Source organism: Nerophis ophidion, linkage group LG18 (genome assembly GCF_033978795.1).
Source record: "Nerophis ophidion isolate RoL-2023_Sa linkage group LG18, RoL_Noph_v1.0, whole genome shotgun sequence".
NCBI classification, from domain to species: Eukaryota; Metazoa; Chordata; class Actinopteri; order Syngnathiformes; family Syngnathidae; genus Nerophis; species Nerophis ophidion.
Window position 1 is genome coordinate 19,825,009 of NC_084628.1, and position 20,182 is coordinate 19,845,190.

Consider the following 20,182-nt stretch of genomic DNA (forward strand, 5'->3'; position numbering starts at 1 on the left):
GAAGAGGGTGGGGTTTTAACCAGGAAGAGGGTGGAGTTTTAACCAGGAAGAGGGTGGAGTTAAGACTTTGAAAGGGAGTGGTTAAACCAGGAAGAGGGTGGAGTTTTAACCAGGAAGCGGGTGGAGTTTTAACCAGGAAGAGGGTGGTTTTAAGACCTGAATAGGGAGTTATTTAACCAGGAAGAGGGTGGGTTTAAGACCTGAAGAGGGATTGGTTAAGAGGGAACAAAGGAGGGTTCAGGTTGAGGTCAGTTTTAAGGAATGTTGTATTGACGGATGGGAGAGTTATGTGTGGTCAAATGTGGACAGTTTAAATGTTTACGATCGTTTGAAACAACATCCAGACTTCACAAAAACATATTTAAATGATTGGGAGGAACTAATTAGGTTAACGTTAACCATTTGTTCGACCCTGCTTCGATGTATTGATGGCTGGGAATGTTACGTGGGAAGATGTGGACGCGCGCGCGCGCACGCACACACACACACACACACACACACACACACACACACACACACACACACACACACACACACACACACACACACACACACACACACACACACACACACACACACACACACACACACACACAGAGAGGGGGGATACAAAAGGGTGGTGTAAGGCTTAGTCGTTATTTGGAGCTTTATACGTTAGCGTAAAGACTTTGTTCGATTCGGCCATGATTAGTGAAACGCCTGTTTTGATTTAGAAAAATAATAAAACTTACTTTGACGTTCCACAGAAAAGTCGAGTGTTTCTAAATCGTATTCAGATGCCGCCGACCGAGTCTTTGCGTGAGAAATGAGTCTTTGAAGCGTACGGGATGGACGGATCTTTAGGATTTGTATTCAGATACGGAATGGGGGATATCTGCTTATTTTGGCTAAAAGGAAGAGATATGAACATTGATGAATATGAATATACCCTTTGAAAAACGCATGCGCACACACACACACACACACACCATTACCTCTGCGTTACCACGTTATTAGACAATGGTTTAACTCCATTTAAGCATTTAAACGTTAAAAGCATTGCACGTGTACGACGTTGTAATACTTTTTTTTTTACCAGCCGATGACGACGAAGTGAAAGACGAAGAACTTTGTTTGATCGATCTTACAAAGTTGGAAGATGATTATCGAGGTGTGTTTAAACCTTCGAATTATTTAATATTATGTGTATTCATTATTTTGTTTCATAGAGGAATTGCCGTAAGATCGTAACGCGATCGTTTTCACACAATCGCAGTCTGGTGAGTCAAATGATTCTCATTTTATGAGAAAAAAACATGCGGTATACAATACATATATACATATATTTACTTATAGATTTTCCGTTTACATCTCCGGCTCGTTGGACCCCCTTAACTGAGCAAGCACCGTCAATGGCCGTCGGAGACAGTCAGCCATTCCAGGCAGAGGAGAAGGCTTGATTCCGCCAAAAAACCCAGACATCGAAACCTTGGTCCGGGACAATATCATCGAAAACAACGGCGAATGTCCGACATGCCCCCGCCGTAAGTTTTTCTTGCTTTCTGTAAGCTTTTTAAGATTCTCCACGGTTTTAAAGAACTCTTCTCACTCCTCTGTCTTCCGCTCAAATGAATTTCGCGCCTAAGGGGAATGGGCGGGGACTGATTCCAGAGGTGGGCGGTTGTTTCCGGCAAGCAACCTTCTGGTGTGCATTAGCGCCACCTACTGAAATGGAGTGTGGACCAAGATGGATCCCTACTCTATATTCTTTTATTTAACTCAATGTTTTTTAAATACGTGTATTATGCTTTATATCCTATGTGTTGTGAATTCCATCCTACTATATCTTCCAAGGAACCCAAAGAAATGTTACCACACCTCCCGCTTTATCTATTCTGTAGATTGCCTGAACTATTTCATGAACTAAATCTTGTCTTGTTTCTGATGCTATGTTTTTTTATGCTCATCAATGCACTGCTGGAGTGCGAGCACACAACTACTTTCCTTGCTTTGTTTTCCTCTATCCAGTTAACTGCTGCATAAATTGCTACCAATTCCCCCGTAAACACAGATAGTTTATCACTGATTATTTTATTTAATACTATGTTTCCTTGTGGGATAACTGCTGCAGCTCCTACCTTACTTTTTATAGTTTTTATTGCATCCGTATATATCATATCTCAACCCATTTTTCTATCTGGTAACTATTTAAATTTCTATTCTTTAGTAATTGCATGTTTACCTTTGGGTTATCATACATCCACGGTGGTATTGCAGGAATTGGTACTGTAGGACTAACTTTAATATTGTCAATTTTAACTTTATTAAATATGTCTCCTATAATCCACCCAAAACTATTATTTTTTTTTTTCCTCTTTTTCTTGGCAGTTTGGTAGCACTTGACAAGTCGGATATCCTTGCTTGGATCCTTTTAAAGTTAAATAAATAAATAAATGGGTTGTACTTGTATAGCGCTTTTCTACCTTCAAGGTACTCAAAGCGCTTTGACATTACTTCCACATTTACCCATTCACACACATTCTTACACTGATGGAGGGAGCTGCCATGCAAGGCGCCCAACAAACTGCTGAGAGTTGATCTCTCCTCTTGTCCAAAGGTTTTTCGTTCATTTTTACTTGTAATACTGCCACTAGGGTTGATGTAGTAGCTCCACAACATAACCTTAAAGCCTGTGACTGGATCCAGTCTATTTTCCCAAGTCATTTTTTTGAAGCAGATTGGTAAATAATGCATCCGTAATCAATAACAGATGGAATTAAAGTGATATATATACATATATCGTTTTCAACGTCAACCAATCAGCCCCCCAATCATTACCCCTCAAAGCCCTCATTATATTTAACAGCTTTTTACTTTTTCCACTATTTTTAATTTTCCTGAAGGAACCCTCCTGAAGGAATAAATAAAGTACTATCTAATCTAATCAAATCTATTTTGCTGATGTGGGTTGACTAGTTCATATTTTTATCAAACCATATTCCTAAATATTTAAATACTTGTACCTCTTCTATATTTTCACCTTGGACTTTTTATTTGGAGCTTGTTTTGTACTTTTCTCTTTGTAAAATGTATGACTTTTGTCTTTCCAACAGAGAATATTAAACCCCAAGCCGTTCCCCAGTCTTGAACATTATTTACCACTTTGTTAGTTTTTTTTATTATTTCTTTTGACTCTAAATAATATACTAGTCTTTCATTAATCATTTTTTCCATTACTTTCCCCAAATTTGAGGTCAATGCTATCGGCCTATAATTTCCTGCCTCTTACGGGTCTTACCCTGACTTGGATATTGGAATTATCACCGCTAATTTTCCCCTCTGCTGGTCATTCTCCTTCTTCATATATCCTGTCATATAATTTCAAGACCACTTCTTTGATGATGCTACCTAAGTTTTTGATCATTTGATAACTCACCAGGTCTTTCCCCGGTGACGTATTTTTAACCTTTTTCAAAATTCGAACCATTTCATTCAAAGAAAATGTCATATCCATAGTGTTGGTAAAGCTATTATCGTTGTCTTCCATCATTTCCCCAATATTTAAACTCATTGTTTCTTCTCTCTTTTGTTTTCCTACATTTCTCAAATTATCATTACTGTGCACTTTAACAAATGTTTTTGCTAAAGGTTCTGCTGTTTCTTTACACGTGACTACATCTTCTTTAATAAATATGGTACATCATCCTCTTTACCCATCATTCCTATCTTTACGAATCGTTATATATCCGTTTATTATAAAGTTTAATTTTGGCTTCAGCCATGTTTCTTGAATACAAATTATATGTGGTTTAGTTTTCATATTTTTAATATATCCCTTTAATTCATGTTCTGTTGCTATCAAACTTCTGGCATTCCACTGAACAATTAACAGGGTGTTGAAATGTGGTAACATGACTCCGTCACGTCTACTCTCTGTAGTACAGCTTGCACCCGGTCCCAAGATAGTTCTTTCAACCACTTTGCTGCTGCTTTGACAATTATTTTGATCTTCTCAGTCTTATTTCTAGCCTGTTCTGTACAGTTTATTACGTAAGCCAGGAATACAACTAGTTTGTCCGTGGAAATTCCTGTATTTGCTGCCTCTTGTTTTTTTTTTTATTTCTTGAACTATTCACATATCTGTTCTTTTCTACACTTTCTTGATTTGTCACTTTAAATGCCTCTGCGTATGTAATATTTTTTTCAACTTTGATTTGTTGTACTTCTGTTGCCTGTTTCATGATGTATGGCTTTTGATTATTTCTTTTTCAATCTACAATTCCAATAAATAACACGTATTTCCAGATTACAGATAACTTTTTCAAAATAAAATGTAATTCCTGAATAAGATAATTGTATCGAATCCAATGGATTGTCTGGTCCTAAAATCTCTTTGTAATGTTTGTTTGATTCCCCAAAAATACGACACAGTCTAATTTGAAAAACATATGTGCCTCGTCGGCTGTAGTAAAAAAAAACAAACCCATGCCTCCTCGGTCTAACCTCTCACAGCCCTTTTTCTTCCGTGTCAAAGATGGATCAGAGACCACCTTTGCCCCTAACCCCCACTTCTTCTCCACTACCAAGAGAACAGTAATTAATCCGAGCTGAGTTTTTTAAAATATTCCAACATGACTTTTTACTTTCATTTTGTATCAAAGCTGAGTTGTGCTCTCTGGTTTATTTTGCAAATGAACCGACAGAACATGATCATGTACAAGACTCGCCTACCCACAATGCACTGCAGCCCAACACTCCTGGTCGGATGTTTTTATCGGGGTTCATGGAGAGATGCGGTAAAGAGTGGTAGCCAAGACACACGGTCACACACGGTCACACTCGGCAATTACTTTGACCTGGGGAGCAGATTTAGAGGAAAAAATGTGTCCGGGGGGCCGGGATATCTGATTTTCAGGTACAAAAAACTTCACAATGACACAAAATAAACACAACAGTTAAACATCACACTAAAAACAAGACATTTACTTGTACGTTCAAAAGACAGAATAGAACAAGACAAAAAATGCAATGTCATCTACAAAATGTTATGTAAATGTTAGTCATTACACATGTGGCTATGGTTTTGATGTATTTGTTACAGACATGTTTACGTCAAGTAACATCACATGGTTCCATTTGCACCTTTCAACAAATCTGAAAAGGAATATTAAGAAGTAAAACTTATATTTAATCCTACCTCTTCTCCGAGCACACGGTGACTGTACATACGGGTCGAAAAATGTTTGTGGAGTTTTAAGCCAAATACAACTTCTTAAAGTACAAACGTATTTACAATCAATATTAAAGGTTCCTTTCCCCCTAAAAAACAAGACACACAAAACGAAAAAGAAAGAAAAATAATAAATCAATCAATAAAATGCATCAGTCAAATAGTACAGGCAACTTCGTTAACATGGAGCCACAGACAATTTCATTCAAAAAGTCCCAATTGCTGACGTAAAGATACAACAACAAATAAAAGCAAAGAAGGCCTAGTGGTTGATTACAACGGACAAAGTATTAAAAATGTCGGTCCAATAACTGCACAGGGATGGGCAGAGCCAAAACATGTGTAGCAAGTAAGCTGGAGACTGTTGACACTGAAATAAGGCTATATGTGGCACAGATACAAGATTTATAAACTCTACTTAAAGCCCCACTTAAGAACTTTCAGTTTTGGTTTATATTGGCCGCGCCAGTGAACCAAAGCGGTGGCGTTTTCCCAAAAGGAAAACCACATTTACCATGAGGACTAGCGCATATAGCGTCAAACTGACACGATAATGCCACAATGATTCAGTATTACTGAACTTTCCACAGTAGGAACCTACATCCATTTTCTACCGTTTATTCCCTTTTGGGGTCGCTGGCGCCTATCTCAGCTACAATCGGGCGGAAGGAGGTGTACACCCTGGACAAGTCGCCACCTCATTGCAGGGTCGACATGGATAGACAGACAACATTCACACCAACCTACATATTTTACTCAAACCTTATATTTGCAGTTTGAAGTCATTGCATTCTTTTTTTTCCTTATACAGTTCTTTTGAGTTTGTTGCGTGGTTGGTCAGTGTGGAACTGCGAACTATCACGCTGGTGGGTATTTATTTCTAAGATACAAATTCCCAGTAGCTAAAATTAGCATTATTATTCTAATTTGAGCATTGAAAGTCACTTACTAGTTTAGTAGGAACAGATCCAAGGCAGCATTGGTCTGAAATCTCTCGTCTTTGACCTCACGCAAGCTAGTGAAAGTCGTGCCATTGTTGATCCTTGATTGTCCCTCCCTTTTTCTTTTTTTGTCTCCTCAGAAAACAATTTGGTACCTTTGTTTGTTTTATAACTTGTGCCAGGATAGCAGTAATTGTACAAAGGCATTCTTCTTATTTTAGTTTTCTGGCAGCACGTAGGCGTTCGCATCAACTTTTGTCTTTTTAACAAATGGGTAAAGGGGGGATGATGTATGCTGTAAAGATAGTCGGCACATTTAATATTTAATAATAATGAATATTGTAAAATTCTATAATTTTTTTTATTTAAAGGGGAAAAGCGATTCAAAAGATACATAACAGTTGCTTACTAGCTAAAAATAAAATTATCCTGAAAAAAAAAATCACATTCATTTTAGATTTAATTATACTGTACAATATCCTTAAAACATGTCATTGTGAAATAATTGATAATATTGTACATTGTACATTTTACTCCTCGTTTCATATTCAAAGTGAAAACATTTAAATGATCAGTTTGCCATTTAAAGTGTGATGCGTACAATTAGGTCAGGGCTTCTCAAACTTCTTTTTTTTGGTCATCCCCACTTTAGACTAAGGAGTTAGTTTTCAAGGCCCACCTACCCCCATCGCCCCAACAAAACGCTAATGCCAAGCTCAACATTTTCAAATTTATTGAACATCATGTGTGGTCTCGAGGTGTCTCTTTAATTTGCTGGGTCTCATGCTGTCTGCTGCTAGCGGTTTTAGACACAGAACACACAGGGGTCTCTCCTCGGCCCCCCACCACCGCTGCCGTGAATCCTAGAGCAAGATACCCTTCGCCATATTTTCTTTTAGGTTGACTTTTTGGTTGATTAGACCCGTCATATTTTTGTTTCTCTGCAGACCTTTGAGGTGCGAGTCGCAAATTTACCCATTTTGTGTAATTGTGGTCCGCACATTAGCCTGCTACCCATCCGCGCAAAAGTTTGTTCCTCTTAGCAACAGTAACTTTTGCAAGCGGGGCTATGTCTGTCAAACTTTCGCTCCTACCAAGAAATTTAAAGCCTACAGGAAAAATAAGTAATTTACATTTATTTATACGGCGGATTTCCCAGACAGAATCACAAAGTGATTTACAGTGTGTATAGAAAATGAAAGCATAGTAAAAAAAATAAAAAATAAAAATTTAAGTGAAATTTCCTCCCGTTCCTCGCGCCCCACCTGTCATGTCTCTATTCCCCACACTTTGAGAAATGCTGAATTAGGTCAACATTTTTCGACCCGTATGTACAGTCACCGTGTGCTCGGAGAAGAGGTAGGATTAAATATAAGTTTTACTTCTTAATATTCCTTTTCAGATTTGTTGAAAGGTGCAAATGGAACCATGTGATGTTACTTGACGTAAACATGTCTGTAACAAATACATCAAAACCATAGCCACATGTGTAATGACTAACATTTACATAACATTTTGTAGATGACATTGCATTTTTTGTCTTGTTCTATTCTGTCTTTTGAACGTACAAGTAAACGTCTTGTTTTTAGTGTGAGGTTTAAATGTTGTGATTATTTTGTGTCATTGTGAAGTTTTTTGTACCTGAAAATCAGATATCCCGGCCCCCCAGACACATTTTTTCCTCTAAATCTGCTCCCCAGGTCAAAATAATTGCCGAGTGTGACCGTGTGTGACCGTGTGTCTTGGCTACCACTCTTTACCGCATCTCTCCATGAACCCCGATAAAAACATCCGACCAGGAGCGTTGGCCTGCAGTGCATTGTGGGTAGGCGAGTCTTGTACATGATCATGTTCTGTCGGTTCATTTGCAAAATAAACCAGAGAGCACAACTCAGCTTTGATACAAAATGAAAGTAAAAAGTCATGTTGGAATATTTTTAAAAACTCAGCTCGGATTAATTACTGTTCTCTTGGTAGTGGAGAAGAAGTGGGGGTTAGGGTCAAAGGTAGTCTCTGATCCATCTTTGACACGGAAGAAAAAGGGCTGTGAGAGGTTAGACCGAGGAGGCATGGGGTTTTTTTTTTTACTACAGCCAACGAGGCACATATGTTTTTCAAATTAGACTGTGTCGTATTTTTGGGGAATCAAACAAACATTACAAAGAGATTTTAGGACCAGACAATCCATTGGATTCGATACAATTATCTTATTCAGGAATTACATTTTATTTTGAAAAAGTTATCTGTAATCTGGAAATACGTGTTATTTATTGGAATTGTAGATTGAAAAAGAAATAATCAAAAGCCATACATCATGAAACAGGCAACAGAAGTACAACAAATCAAAGTTGAAAGAAATATTACATACGCAGAGGCATTTAAAGTGAGAAATCAAGAAAGTGTAGAAAAGAACAGAAGTGTGAATAGTTCAAGAAATAAAAAAAAAAAACAAGAGGCAGCAAATACAGGAATTTCCACGGACAAACTAGTTGTATTCCTGGCTTACGTAATAAACTGTACAGAACGGACTAGAAATAAGACTGAGAAGATCAAAATAATTGTCAAAGCAGCAGCAAAGTTGTTGAAAGAACTATCTTGGGACCGGGTGCAAGCTGTACTACAGAGAGTAGACGTGACGGAGTCATGTTACCACATTCCAACACCCTGTTAATTGTTCAGTGGAATGCCAGAAGTTTGATAGCAACCGAACATGAATTAAAGGGATATATTAAAAATATGAAAACTAAACCACATATAATTTGTATTCAAGAAACATGGCTGAAGTCAAAATTAAACTTTATAATAAAAGGATATATAACGATTCGTAAAGATAGGAATGATGGGTAAAGAGGATGATGTGCCACATTTATTAAAGAAGATGTAGTCACGGGTAAAGAAACAGCAGAACCTTTACCAAAAACATTCGTTAAAGTGCACAGTAATGATAATTTGAGAAATGTAGAAAAACAAAAGAGAGAAGAAACAATGAGTTTAAATATTGGGGAAATGATGGAAGACAACGATAATAGCTTTACCAACACTATGGATATGACATTTTCTTTGAATGAAATGGTTCGAATTTTGAAAAAGGTTAAAAATACGTCGCCGGGGAAAGACCTGGTGAGTTATTAAATGATCAAAAACTTAGGTAGCATCGACAAAGAAGTGGTCTTGAAATGATGTAATAGGATATATGAAGAAGGAGAATGACCATCAGAGGGGAAAATTAGCGGTAATAATTCCAATATGCAAGTCAGGGAAAGACTCGGAAGAGGCAGGAAATTATAGGCCGATAGCATTGACCTCAAATTTGGGGAAAGTAATGGAAAAAATTATTAATGAAAGACTAGTATATCATTTAGAGTCAAAAGAAATAATAAAAAAAACTAACAAAGTGGTAAATAATGTTCAAGACTTAGGAACGGCTTGGGGTTTAATATTCTTTGTTGGAAAGACAAAAGTCATACATTTTACAAAGAGAAAAGTACAAAACAAGCTCCAAATAAAAAGTCCAAGGTGAAAATATAGAAGAGGTACAAGTATTTAAATATTTAGGAATATGGTTTGATAAAAATATGAACTAGTCAACCCACATCAGCAAAATAGAATACGAAGTTCCTGCAGTCCTGGGTTCAAATCCGGGCTGGGGATCTTTCTGTGTGGAGTTTGCATGTTCTCCCCGTGAATGCGTGGGTTCCCTCCGGGTACTCCGGCTTCCTCCCACTTCCAAAGACATGCACCTGGGGATAGGTTAATTGGCAACACTAAATTGGCCCTAGTGTGTGAATGTGAGTGTGAATGTTGTCTGTCTATCTGTGTTGGCCCTGCGATGAGGTGGCGACTTGTCCAGGGTGTACCCTGCCTTCCGCCCGATTGTAGCTGAGATGGGCGCCAGCGCCCCCCGCGACCCCGAAAGGGAATAAGCGGTAGAAAATGGATGGGATGGATGGATTAGATTAGATAGTACTTTATTTATTCCTTCAGGAGTGTTCCTTCAGGAAAATTAAAAATAGTGGAAAAAGTAAAAAGGTGTTAAATATAATGAGGGCTTTGAGGGGTAATGATTGGGGGGCTGATAGGTTGAGGTTGAAAACAATATATGTATATATATCACTTTAATTCCATCTGTTATTGATTACGGATGCATTATTTACCAATCTGCTTCAAAAACATGACTTGGGGAAAATAGACTGGATCCAGTCACAGGCTTTAAGGTTATGTTGTGGAGCTACTACATCAACCCTAGTGGTAGTAGTACAAGTAAAAATGAATGAAAAACCTTTGGACAAGAGGAGAGATCAACTCTCAGCAGTTTATTGGGCAACTTTAAAAGGATCCAAGCAAGGATATCCGACTTGTCAAGTGCTACCAAACTGCCAAGAAAAAGAGAAAAAAAAAATAGTTTTGGGTGGATTATAGGAGACATATTTAATAAAGTTGAAATTGACAATATTAAAGTTAGTCCTACAGTACCAATTCCTGCAATACCACCGTGGATGTATGATAACCCAAAGGTAAACATGCAATTACTAAAGAATAGAAATTTAAATAGTTACCAGATAGAAAAATGGGTTGAGATATGATATATACGGATGCAATAAAAACTATAAAAAGTAAGGTAGGAGCTGCAGCAGTTATCCCACAAGGAAACATAGTATTAAATAAAATAATCAGTGATAAACTATCTGTGTTTACGGGGGAATTGGTAGCAATTTATGCAGCAGTTAACTGGATAGAGGAAAACAAAGCAAGGAAAGTAGTTGTGTGCTCGCACTCCAGCAGTGCATTGATGAGCATAAAAAAACATAGCATCAGAAACAAGACAAGATTTAGTTTATGAAATACTTCAGGCAATCTACAGAATAAATAAAGCGGGAGGTTTGGTAACATTTCTTTGGGTTCCTTGGAAGATATAGTAGGATGGAATTCACAACACATAGGATATAAAGCATAATACACGTATTTAAAAAACATTGGGTTAAATAAAAGAATATAGAGTAGGGATCCATCTTGGTCCACACTCCATTTCAGTAGGTGGCGCTAATGCACACCAGAAGGTTGCTTGCCGGAAACAACCGCCCACCTCCGGAATCAGTCCCCGCTCATTCCCCTTAGGCGCGAAATTCATTTGAGCGGAAGACAGAGGAGTGAGAGGAGTTCTTTAAAACCGCGGAGAATCTTAAAAGGCTTACAGAAAGCAAGAAAAACTTACGGCGGGGGCATGTCGGACATTCGCCGTTGTTTTCGATGATATTGTCCCGGACCAAGGTTTCGATGTCTGGGTTCTTTGGCGGAATCAAGCCTTCTCCTCTGCCTGAAATTGCTGACTGTCTCCGACGGCCATTGACGGCGCTTGCTCGGTTAAGGGGGTCCAACGAGCCGGAGATGTAAACGGAAAATCTGTAAGTAAATATATGTATATATGTATTGTATACCGCATGTTTTTTTCTTGTAAAATGAGAATCATTTGACTCACCAGACTGCGATTGTGTTAAAACGATCGCTTTAGGATCTTACGGCAATTCCTCTATGAAACAAAATAATGAATACACATAATATTAAATAATTCAAAGGTTTAAACACACCTCGATAATCATCTTCCAACTTTGTAAGATCGATCAAACAAAGTTCTTCATCTTTCACTTCGTCGTAATCGGCTGGTAAAAAAAAAAGTATTACAACGTCGTACACGTGCAATGCTTTTAACGTTTAAATGCTTAAATGGAGTTAAACCATTGTCTAATAACGTGGTAAAAACGGAGGTAATGAAATGAATACAGTAAAAAAAAAAAATCGGTACTTACACAAAAGGATTGGAGACTCTGTTAGGAGATCCCTTGGTGGTGGGTGAATTTCAACTCGATGTTCGACTGTTTTTAGTTCGAATAAATACTTATTATAGTAACATTAAACAAACGTGTTACAAGGAATGAAAAAAAAAAGAAATTACCTTTCATTCGGCAAATCTTGGTTACACTGTGCTCTGAGATAGTTCCTCCAACCATTTAAATATGTTTTCGTGATGTCTGGATGTTGTTTCAAACGATCGTAAACATTTAAACTGTCAAATGGATGGTTAGATCCTGACCAGATGGCATTCTCAAGCTTCGGTGTGCGCGTGTGTGCGTGTGTGTCCACATCTTCCCACGTAACATTCCCAGCCATCAATACATTGAAGCAGGGTCAAACAAATGGTTAACCTTAACCTAATTAGTTCCTCCCAATCGTTTAAATATGTTTTCGTGAAGTCTGGATGTTGTTTCAAACGATCGTAAACATTTAAACTGTCCACATTTGACCGCACATAAGTCTCCCATCCGTCAATACAACATTCCTTAAAAACTGACCTCAACCTGAAGCCTCCTTTGTTCCCTCTTAACCAATCCCTCTTCAGGTCTTAAACCCACCCTCTTCCTGGTTAAATCACTCCCTCTTTGGGTCTTAAACCCACCCTCTTCCTGGTTAAAACTACACCATATTCCTGGTTAAAACTCCACCCTCTTCCTGGTTAAAACTCCACCCCTCAAAGTCTTAACTCCACCCTCTTCCTGGTTTAACCACTCCCACTTCAGGTGTTAACTCCACCCGCTTCTTGGTTAAAACTCCACCCTCTTCCTGGTTAAAACTCCACCCTCTTCCTGGTTAAACCACTCCCACTTCAGGTCTTAACTCCACCCTCTTCCGGGGTAAGCCACACCCACTTGACCTTGAACTTGACCTTTGACCTTGAACTTGACCCTTGACTTTGACCTTGACCCCTCATAAATCATTGACTTTTGACCCCCATAAATCATTTTTGACTAAAGGTGTCCCCTTAATACTCTCTCACACACACATGCATAGAGGACTTACTTAGTATGCGAGCAAAGCCAAAGTCGCACAACTTGATGACGCCGCTTTTTGTGAGGAGGATGTTCTCAGGCTTGACGTCACGGTGGATGCACTGCAACACACAAAACATGTTACGCAAAATCTCTGTTTGGAAAATTGCTTCTAAAAAGTAAGTAATTATAGTTGTTATTTTGCCAAAAAAGTAGTGGAATGACAAACGGAATTGTGCTTTAATGACTTAATAGGGGGGAATAATTATTGCGTTACTAAAAAAAAAACCCAACTTCAAATATCATCCCAGTCATCTACTTTTGGCAAATCCAAAAATAATATTTTAGCATTCACTACTTTGTAGACTAGATGGCTCATTGTGTTAAATTGGAAGGCGACAGAGCCTCTTTGCCACACCCGCTGGATTAAGGATGTTCTGTATTCTGACAAGATTGGGCGGATTTTTCTGCAAAGTACTGAGGTATCTTTTAGAGATATGTAGGAGAGACTGATCTCCAAACTAACCCTGATTGAAACAACTGGGATGTGGGTGGTTGACGAGCCTTTTGTGTGCTTGTTGGTTGTTATAAATCTCTAAGGCCATTCAGGAATGCAGTTCTTCTGTGGTTTTATGATGACATCTGTCTGGGGTTCCTTTTTTTTCTTATTTCTTTATTTTTTTTCTTTTAATTTATTTATTTATGATTAATATATTTCTCTCCCTTACCTTCTTCCCATCCTCACTATTTTCTTTAACAATTAAAAGTATTGGTATTTGTTGAGCACTGGACGTTATTAAACTACGATTATTGGGTTGTGGGTATACCACTTTTTAGAAATGCTGGGCTGCTCTACCTAGGCTGCAACCCCCCGCAGCTCGACTTTGGATAAGCGGAAGAAGATGGATGGATGGATGGATAAATTGTGTAAATATGTGCTGTACTTAAATAAATTAAACCGTTATTATTTATTCTAAGAGAAGTTTCTAACTGTTAAGTAATCAAATACAGTCAAACCTGCTTATAGCAACCACTCAAAGAAAACAGCAAAGGTGGCCACTATACACAGGTTAGCAACCATTTTGAACTTGGGGCCATCTTGATTTTTCACCTTGTACATTATCATGTATTTAGCTATTCTAGTGTGTGGGATTGGGTTATATATAGCAATGATGTTTTTTATTTTCTTTGCTTTTTTTGTAAGCAGGCTAATAAAAACAAACACATAAATAATCATAAAAGCACTTGGAGAGCACAGACCTTTAAAAGAAAATCCTGAATCCAAAATCCCGAAAGTAATCACTTGTTCCCATTTGAGACATTTCCTGAAAGTTTAATTAAAATCCGCCCATAACTTTCTGAGTTACGTTCCTAATGTAAGGGGAAAAGCTTCAGGATCCTGTCAGCCAGAGTTCAGGGATTAATAACTAACAAACAAACAGGCAAACCCCAATGAACACTGTGAAGGTAATAAATCAAATACCGACAATACAGTTTGCCGTCTTTAAATATTTATGTGCATGTGCAAAAAAACAAAAACAAAAACAGTGGTAAATATAAACCAAGTATTTGAGTGTATAGTATTCGCAAACAAAGTTGTACTGACATTGTGTTTGTGGCAAAAGTTGACCGCCTGCAGCGTCTGCCACACAATGCTCTTAAGTTGAGCCTCAGGAACCCTGCGGAGGAAACAAGGAACATCATTTATGACTTCATGAGAAACACGGCTTTCCATTTGTGTTGGCATTTCAAAAAAAAAAAAAACAAGACGTGCAGTGCCACACTATGTTGCCCCGGTAACCCTCGGTCCTGTCTCTCAGGGAAACAGCGGCTTTGTTTCCAGGGGAGGCTACAGTTTCTGTTGCACAGCCTTGTGGGGAAAAAAAGGTCGCATGGCCTCAAACAGCTGATCCGTCTCTTTTGTGACGTTGGTTTACAAGAGCGGAGCGCCAAAAAAAGAACAGGTGTGCAGATTGCAAACATGATCAACTTACGGTGCCACTTTCATTAGTTTCCCTGACGCTACATGACCTTCAGTCAGGAGGATGACTCAGCAGGGTGTGTAGTGTCTACTTTAGAAAGTATCATGCTGCATTCAAGACTGATGAAAAGTTCGAAACATCCCACTTGGAGCTTGTACGGTCAAGTGTAGGGATGGGTACTTTTCACATTTGAGCCAATACAGTACCAATGTGTGGGACTTCGGTGTGTGCAAATACATCCTAACTATCTTTAATGGAACATTTAAAAATGAGCCGTTTTTGATACCTGTGCTATCTAATTGTTGTATCCTGTTTTCTTATTACATTTCTGAGTATCATTTGCAAGTATTATATTGTAGACTTTGCATGCAGTTGCTATTCCAAGACATGAGCTGGCAGTGGTGTATAAGCAGTGTTGCCTAGCTAGGAAGTCGTCTGTGCCATTAAGTTGAATGTGCCAAACTAGTCTTACGCTGCGCCCGACAAAGTATTTATACTATAAATATTGTACTTATTGTGTGTAATAAGTACAATATACAGCTGCTTTGTTGTAATGCACATCTAGTGCTATGTTCACACTACAATGTAGGATGTCCAAATAAGATTTTTTTCATCAAATTCAACATTTTTATGAACATTTTTAAAAAAATGCGACGTCTAATGTGAACGCAATCTCAAGAATTCATGACATCACATGTGCTGCAGTGTTTACAGAAGTAAAAATGGTATTGGTGGGATGAAAGCGGCCATAGCATTCAGACTGCAGTCACATTGGATAATAGGGCTGTGAATCTTTAGGCACCACACGATTTGATTCAGAATTGACTCTCAATTAAAAACGATTTTAAATAACACTGGGAGGTAGTTCTATGATTAACTACATTACTCCATAAAATATACAAACAGCTCAATACATTTGTATATTACTTAAAAGAAAATTGGTTTTGTTTAATTAAATTCTACCGAAACATTTCAACATTCAATAAACTCAAATACAAATAATGCACCAAGAGAAGTATCCAACACTTTTCTTTTGTTAAGTAATTCTGTACATCATACACACATACACATATATATATACATACATATATATATATATATATATATATATATATATATATATATATATATATATATATATATATATATATATATATATATATATATATATACATACATACATATATATATACACATACAGATATATACACATACATATATATATATATATATATAGATATATACACATACATATATATATATATATATATACACATATATACATATATATATACACATATATACATATATATACACATATATACATATATATATATACACATATATACATATATATATATATACACATATATACATATATATATATATACACATATATACATATATATATATATACACATATATACATACACACACACACACATATATATATATATATACACACATACAAACCCTGTTTCCATATGAGTTGGGAAATCGTGTTAGATGTAAATATAAACGGAATACAATGATTTGCAAATCCTTTTGAACCCATATTCAGTTGAATATGCTACAAAGACAACATCTTTGATGTTCAAACTGATAAATATATTTTTTGTTTTTTTTGCAAATAATCATTAACTTTAGAATTTGATGCCAGCAACACGTGACAAAGAAGTTGGGAAAGGTGGCAATAAATACTGATAAAGTTGAAGAATTCTCATCAAACACTTATTTGGAACATCCCACAGGTGTGCAGACTAACTGGGAACAAGTGGGTGCCATGATTGTGTATAAAAACAGCTTCCCAAAAAAAGCTCAATCTTTCACCAGAAAGGATGGGGCGAGGTACACTTCTTTGTCCACAACTGCATGGGCAAATTATCAAACAGTTTAAGAACAATGTTTCTCAAAGTGCATATGCAAGAAATTTAGGGATTTCAACATCTACGGTCCATAATATCATCAAAATTTTCAGAGAATCTGGAGAAATCACTCCACGTAAGCGGCATGGCTAGAAACCAACATTGAATGACCGTGACATTCGATCACTCGGATGCCCATGTATCAAAAACCGACGTTAATCTCTAAAGGATATCACCACATGGGCTCAGGAACACTTCAGAAAACCACTGTCACTAAATACAGTTGGTCGCTACATCTGTAAGTGCAAGTTAAAGCTCTACTATGCAAAGCGAAAGCCATTTATTAATAACATTCAGAAACGCCGCCGGCTTCTCTGGGCCCGAGATCATCTAAGATGGACTGATGCAAAGTGGAAAAAAGTTCTGTGGTCCGGCGAGTCCACATTTCAAAATTTTTTGGGAAACTGTGGACATTTGTGTCCTCGGGAACTAAGAGGAAAAGAACCATCCGGATTGTTATAGGCGCAAAGTTCAAAAGCCAGCATCTGTGATGGTATGAGGGTGCATTAGTGCCTAAGGCATTGATAACTTACACATCTGCAAAGGCACCATTAATGCTGAAAAGTACATACAGGTTTTGGAGCAACATATACTGCCATTCAAGCAACGTTATCATGGACGCCCCTGCTTATTACAGCAAAACAATGCCACACCCAAGTTACAACACTGTGGCTTCGTAGTAAAAGTGTGCGGGTACTAGACTGGCCTGCCTGTAGTCCAGACCTGTCTCCCATTGAAAATTTTGAAACCTAAAATATGACAACAAAGACCCCGGACTGTTGAACAACTTAAGCAGTACAACAAGCAAGAATGGAAAAGAACTCCACCTGAAAAGCTTTAAAGATGTGTTTCCTCATTTCCCAAAAGTTTATTGAGTGTTGTTAAAACAAAAGGTGATGTAACACAGTGGTGAACATGCCCTTTCCCAACTTCTTTGGGATGTGTTGCAGCCATGAAATTCTAAGTTAATTATTATTTAAAAAAAAAAAAATTAATTTATGAGTTCGAACATCAAATGTGTTGTCTTTGTAGTGCATTCAATTGAATATGGGTTGAAAAGGATTTGCAAATCTTTGTATTCCGTTCATATTTACATCCAACACAATTTCCCAACTCATATGGAAATGGGGTATATATATATATATATATATATATATATATATATATATATATATAACTACATTATATATATATATATATATATATATATATATATATATATGCATATACATATACATATACACACATTTTATTTTATTTATTTTTAATTTCTTTGACTCGTCTAACAATCGTTACATATATGAATCGCAATTCATAAAACAATCGATTTTTTTTACACCCCTATTGGATAAATATCTGATTCACTGTATATCCACATTCAAAAAAGGTCTGGGTCAGATTTGAAGAAAATCGATATTGCACTGTTCACAAAGACATTGAAAAAAATTGGAATAATAACAACAATAATACATTAATTTTGTATACCGCTTTTCTAGACACTCTACATTCCCACGTTTATGGTGGCAAGATACATTTGCAGTTTGCGCCTATGGCCCGTTGACCACTACCAAAAATGAATTCCCATTCATGCACCTGTGTGAGTGGCACTGGCAGCCATGTTGGTGAAGTGTTTTGCCCAAGGATAACAATGTCAGATACAAATATCAAACTTGACCTGCAGTTTGAACGAAACCTTAGTTGTAGGTTGTGATTGCCTATTTCGGAGGTGTGGAAATGGCCATGTAAAATCACAAATGCATAGTAGCATGTATATAGTCAAACCAATGAAAATTAGCATCAAGCTAGCGCATTTTGTAAAAGCATTTGAGGGTTTTCTATCATGCATATTTTCTTTGATGGCATTGACCATTTCAACAGTAACTAAAGGCAGTTTGATGAATCCGCGCTGAGTGCTGTTTGAGGTTTTTTTTCCCCTCGCCAAATGTCTGAGCCACTGTTTAGTCTGCAACCGGACGTTTTCATGAGCAACAAAGGTATTGAAATATGGAACCTATTGATTTTACGTGAATCTATAACCCGCACTACCGACGGAATTGTGCCTGTAAATGTATAGAATTCGGTATCCATCCCTGACATTTGCGGGACATTCTAAAAATGTAACTAAAAAATAGGACTAATAAACAACAGAAAAAGTGAAATAAGAGTAAAAACATGAGAAAAATTGAAAGGTTAATACTAATAGCACTAATATTAATACTATTTGTCACATATAGCACGAAGCAGACATGCCGGCTGTTTTTCTTTACATGTTTATATAACTTGTTAACATATCTACTGTTCATTGGTCTGTTCAAATATGAAAGAACATCCCCAAAATATGAATTTTCATTATGGATCTATAAGAGGAAAAAACACCTGGAATAAAGAGAATCCCCTGGAATATACAGATCTGTTTAACGATATTACAAACTCATCTTTGTTGGCAATTTGGATAATTTTGTCATATGCTTGACCAAATTCCTAAATTGGAGCTGAAACAACCAAATGGTCTCTCCAGGGAACAGGTGAGAGAGAGTGCAGCAGGTGACATGGCACTCACCCCCGTGGGTGTTTTTCCAGCTCGTTGAGGACCGTCTGCTCGCAGAACTCAAAGACCAGGTGGAGGCGGCGTTTCCTGCGAAAGACCTCCAGCAGGTTGACCAGATTGATGTGTTTCAGCTGCTGCAGGAGGACAAGAGGACACAATGTCGGTGATGATTGACATCATTGAGGTGGAAACTATATTTATATTTCCAAGTACCGTATTTTCCGGACTACAAGGCCCACTTAAAATCATTTTTTTTCCCTCAAAACTCGACAGCGCGCCTTATAACCCGGTGCGCCTAATGCAAGGAAAAAGTTTGGTTGAGCTTACCCACCTCGAAGCTATTTTATTTGGTAAATGGTGTAATGATAAGAGTGACCAGTAGGTGGCAGTCCAACATAATAGATAAGTGTAGGCTGCACTATGATGGGTCTCAAGTAAACAGCACCAACATTTTAAATGTTCCATCGAAAATATACAACATTACACACAGCGCTCAAAAATCTATCAAAATGTTTTAGTACAACTTTGGTGAGTTATGAAGCCGCACCGCTTGATGGATTGTCGGTACATAGTACATACGAGTATTATTATGGTGTGTGTATAAGGTAAGACATAATTTTTGCCGTTTTGTTTCGTAATATTATGCAAAGGCAACCTTTTTTACCTTCTGGTACCTCCGTTATGGATTTAAGTAAAGTCTGAATGTCATTAAAACAGTTAGCTCCATATTTTGACACTTCTTCCCCTCCCGCCCTT

The 20,182-nt window shown here is 37.4% G+C and overlaps 1 protein-coding gene across 2 annotated transcripts in view; it reads right to left on the reverse strand.

Annotated features, from left to right (window-relative positions):
- LOC133536850 (cyclin-dependent kinase-like 1) overlaps nt 1-20,182 on the reverse strand; it is a 33,904-nt gene that overhangs the window by 5,099 nt on the left and 8,623 nt on the right. The window contains exons 3-5 of one of the 2 annotated variants that reach the window (XM_061877489.1): nt 19,439-19,557; nt 14,578-14,650; nt 13,003-13,093 (exon numbers count right to left, since the gene is read on the reverse strand). In XM_061877489.1, coding sequence (XP_061733473.1) covers nt 13,003-13,093; nt 14,578-14,650; nt 19,439-19,557 — 283 coding nt within the window. Of the gene's footprint in view, nt 1-13,002; nt 13,094-14,577; nt 14,651-19,438; nt 19,561-20,182 lie in introns of both variants that reach the window. The other variant, XM_061877488.1, reaches the window with a different exon arrangement.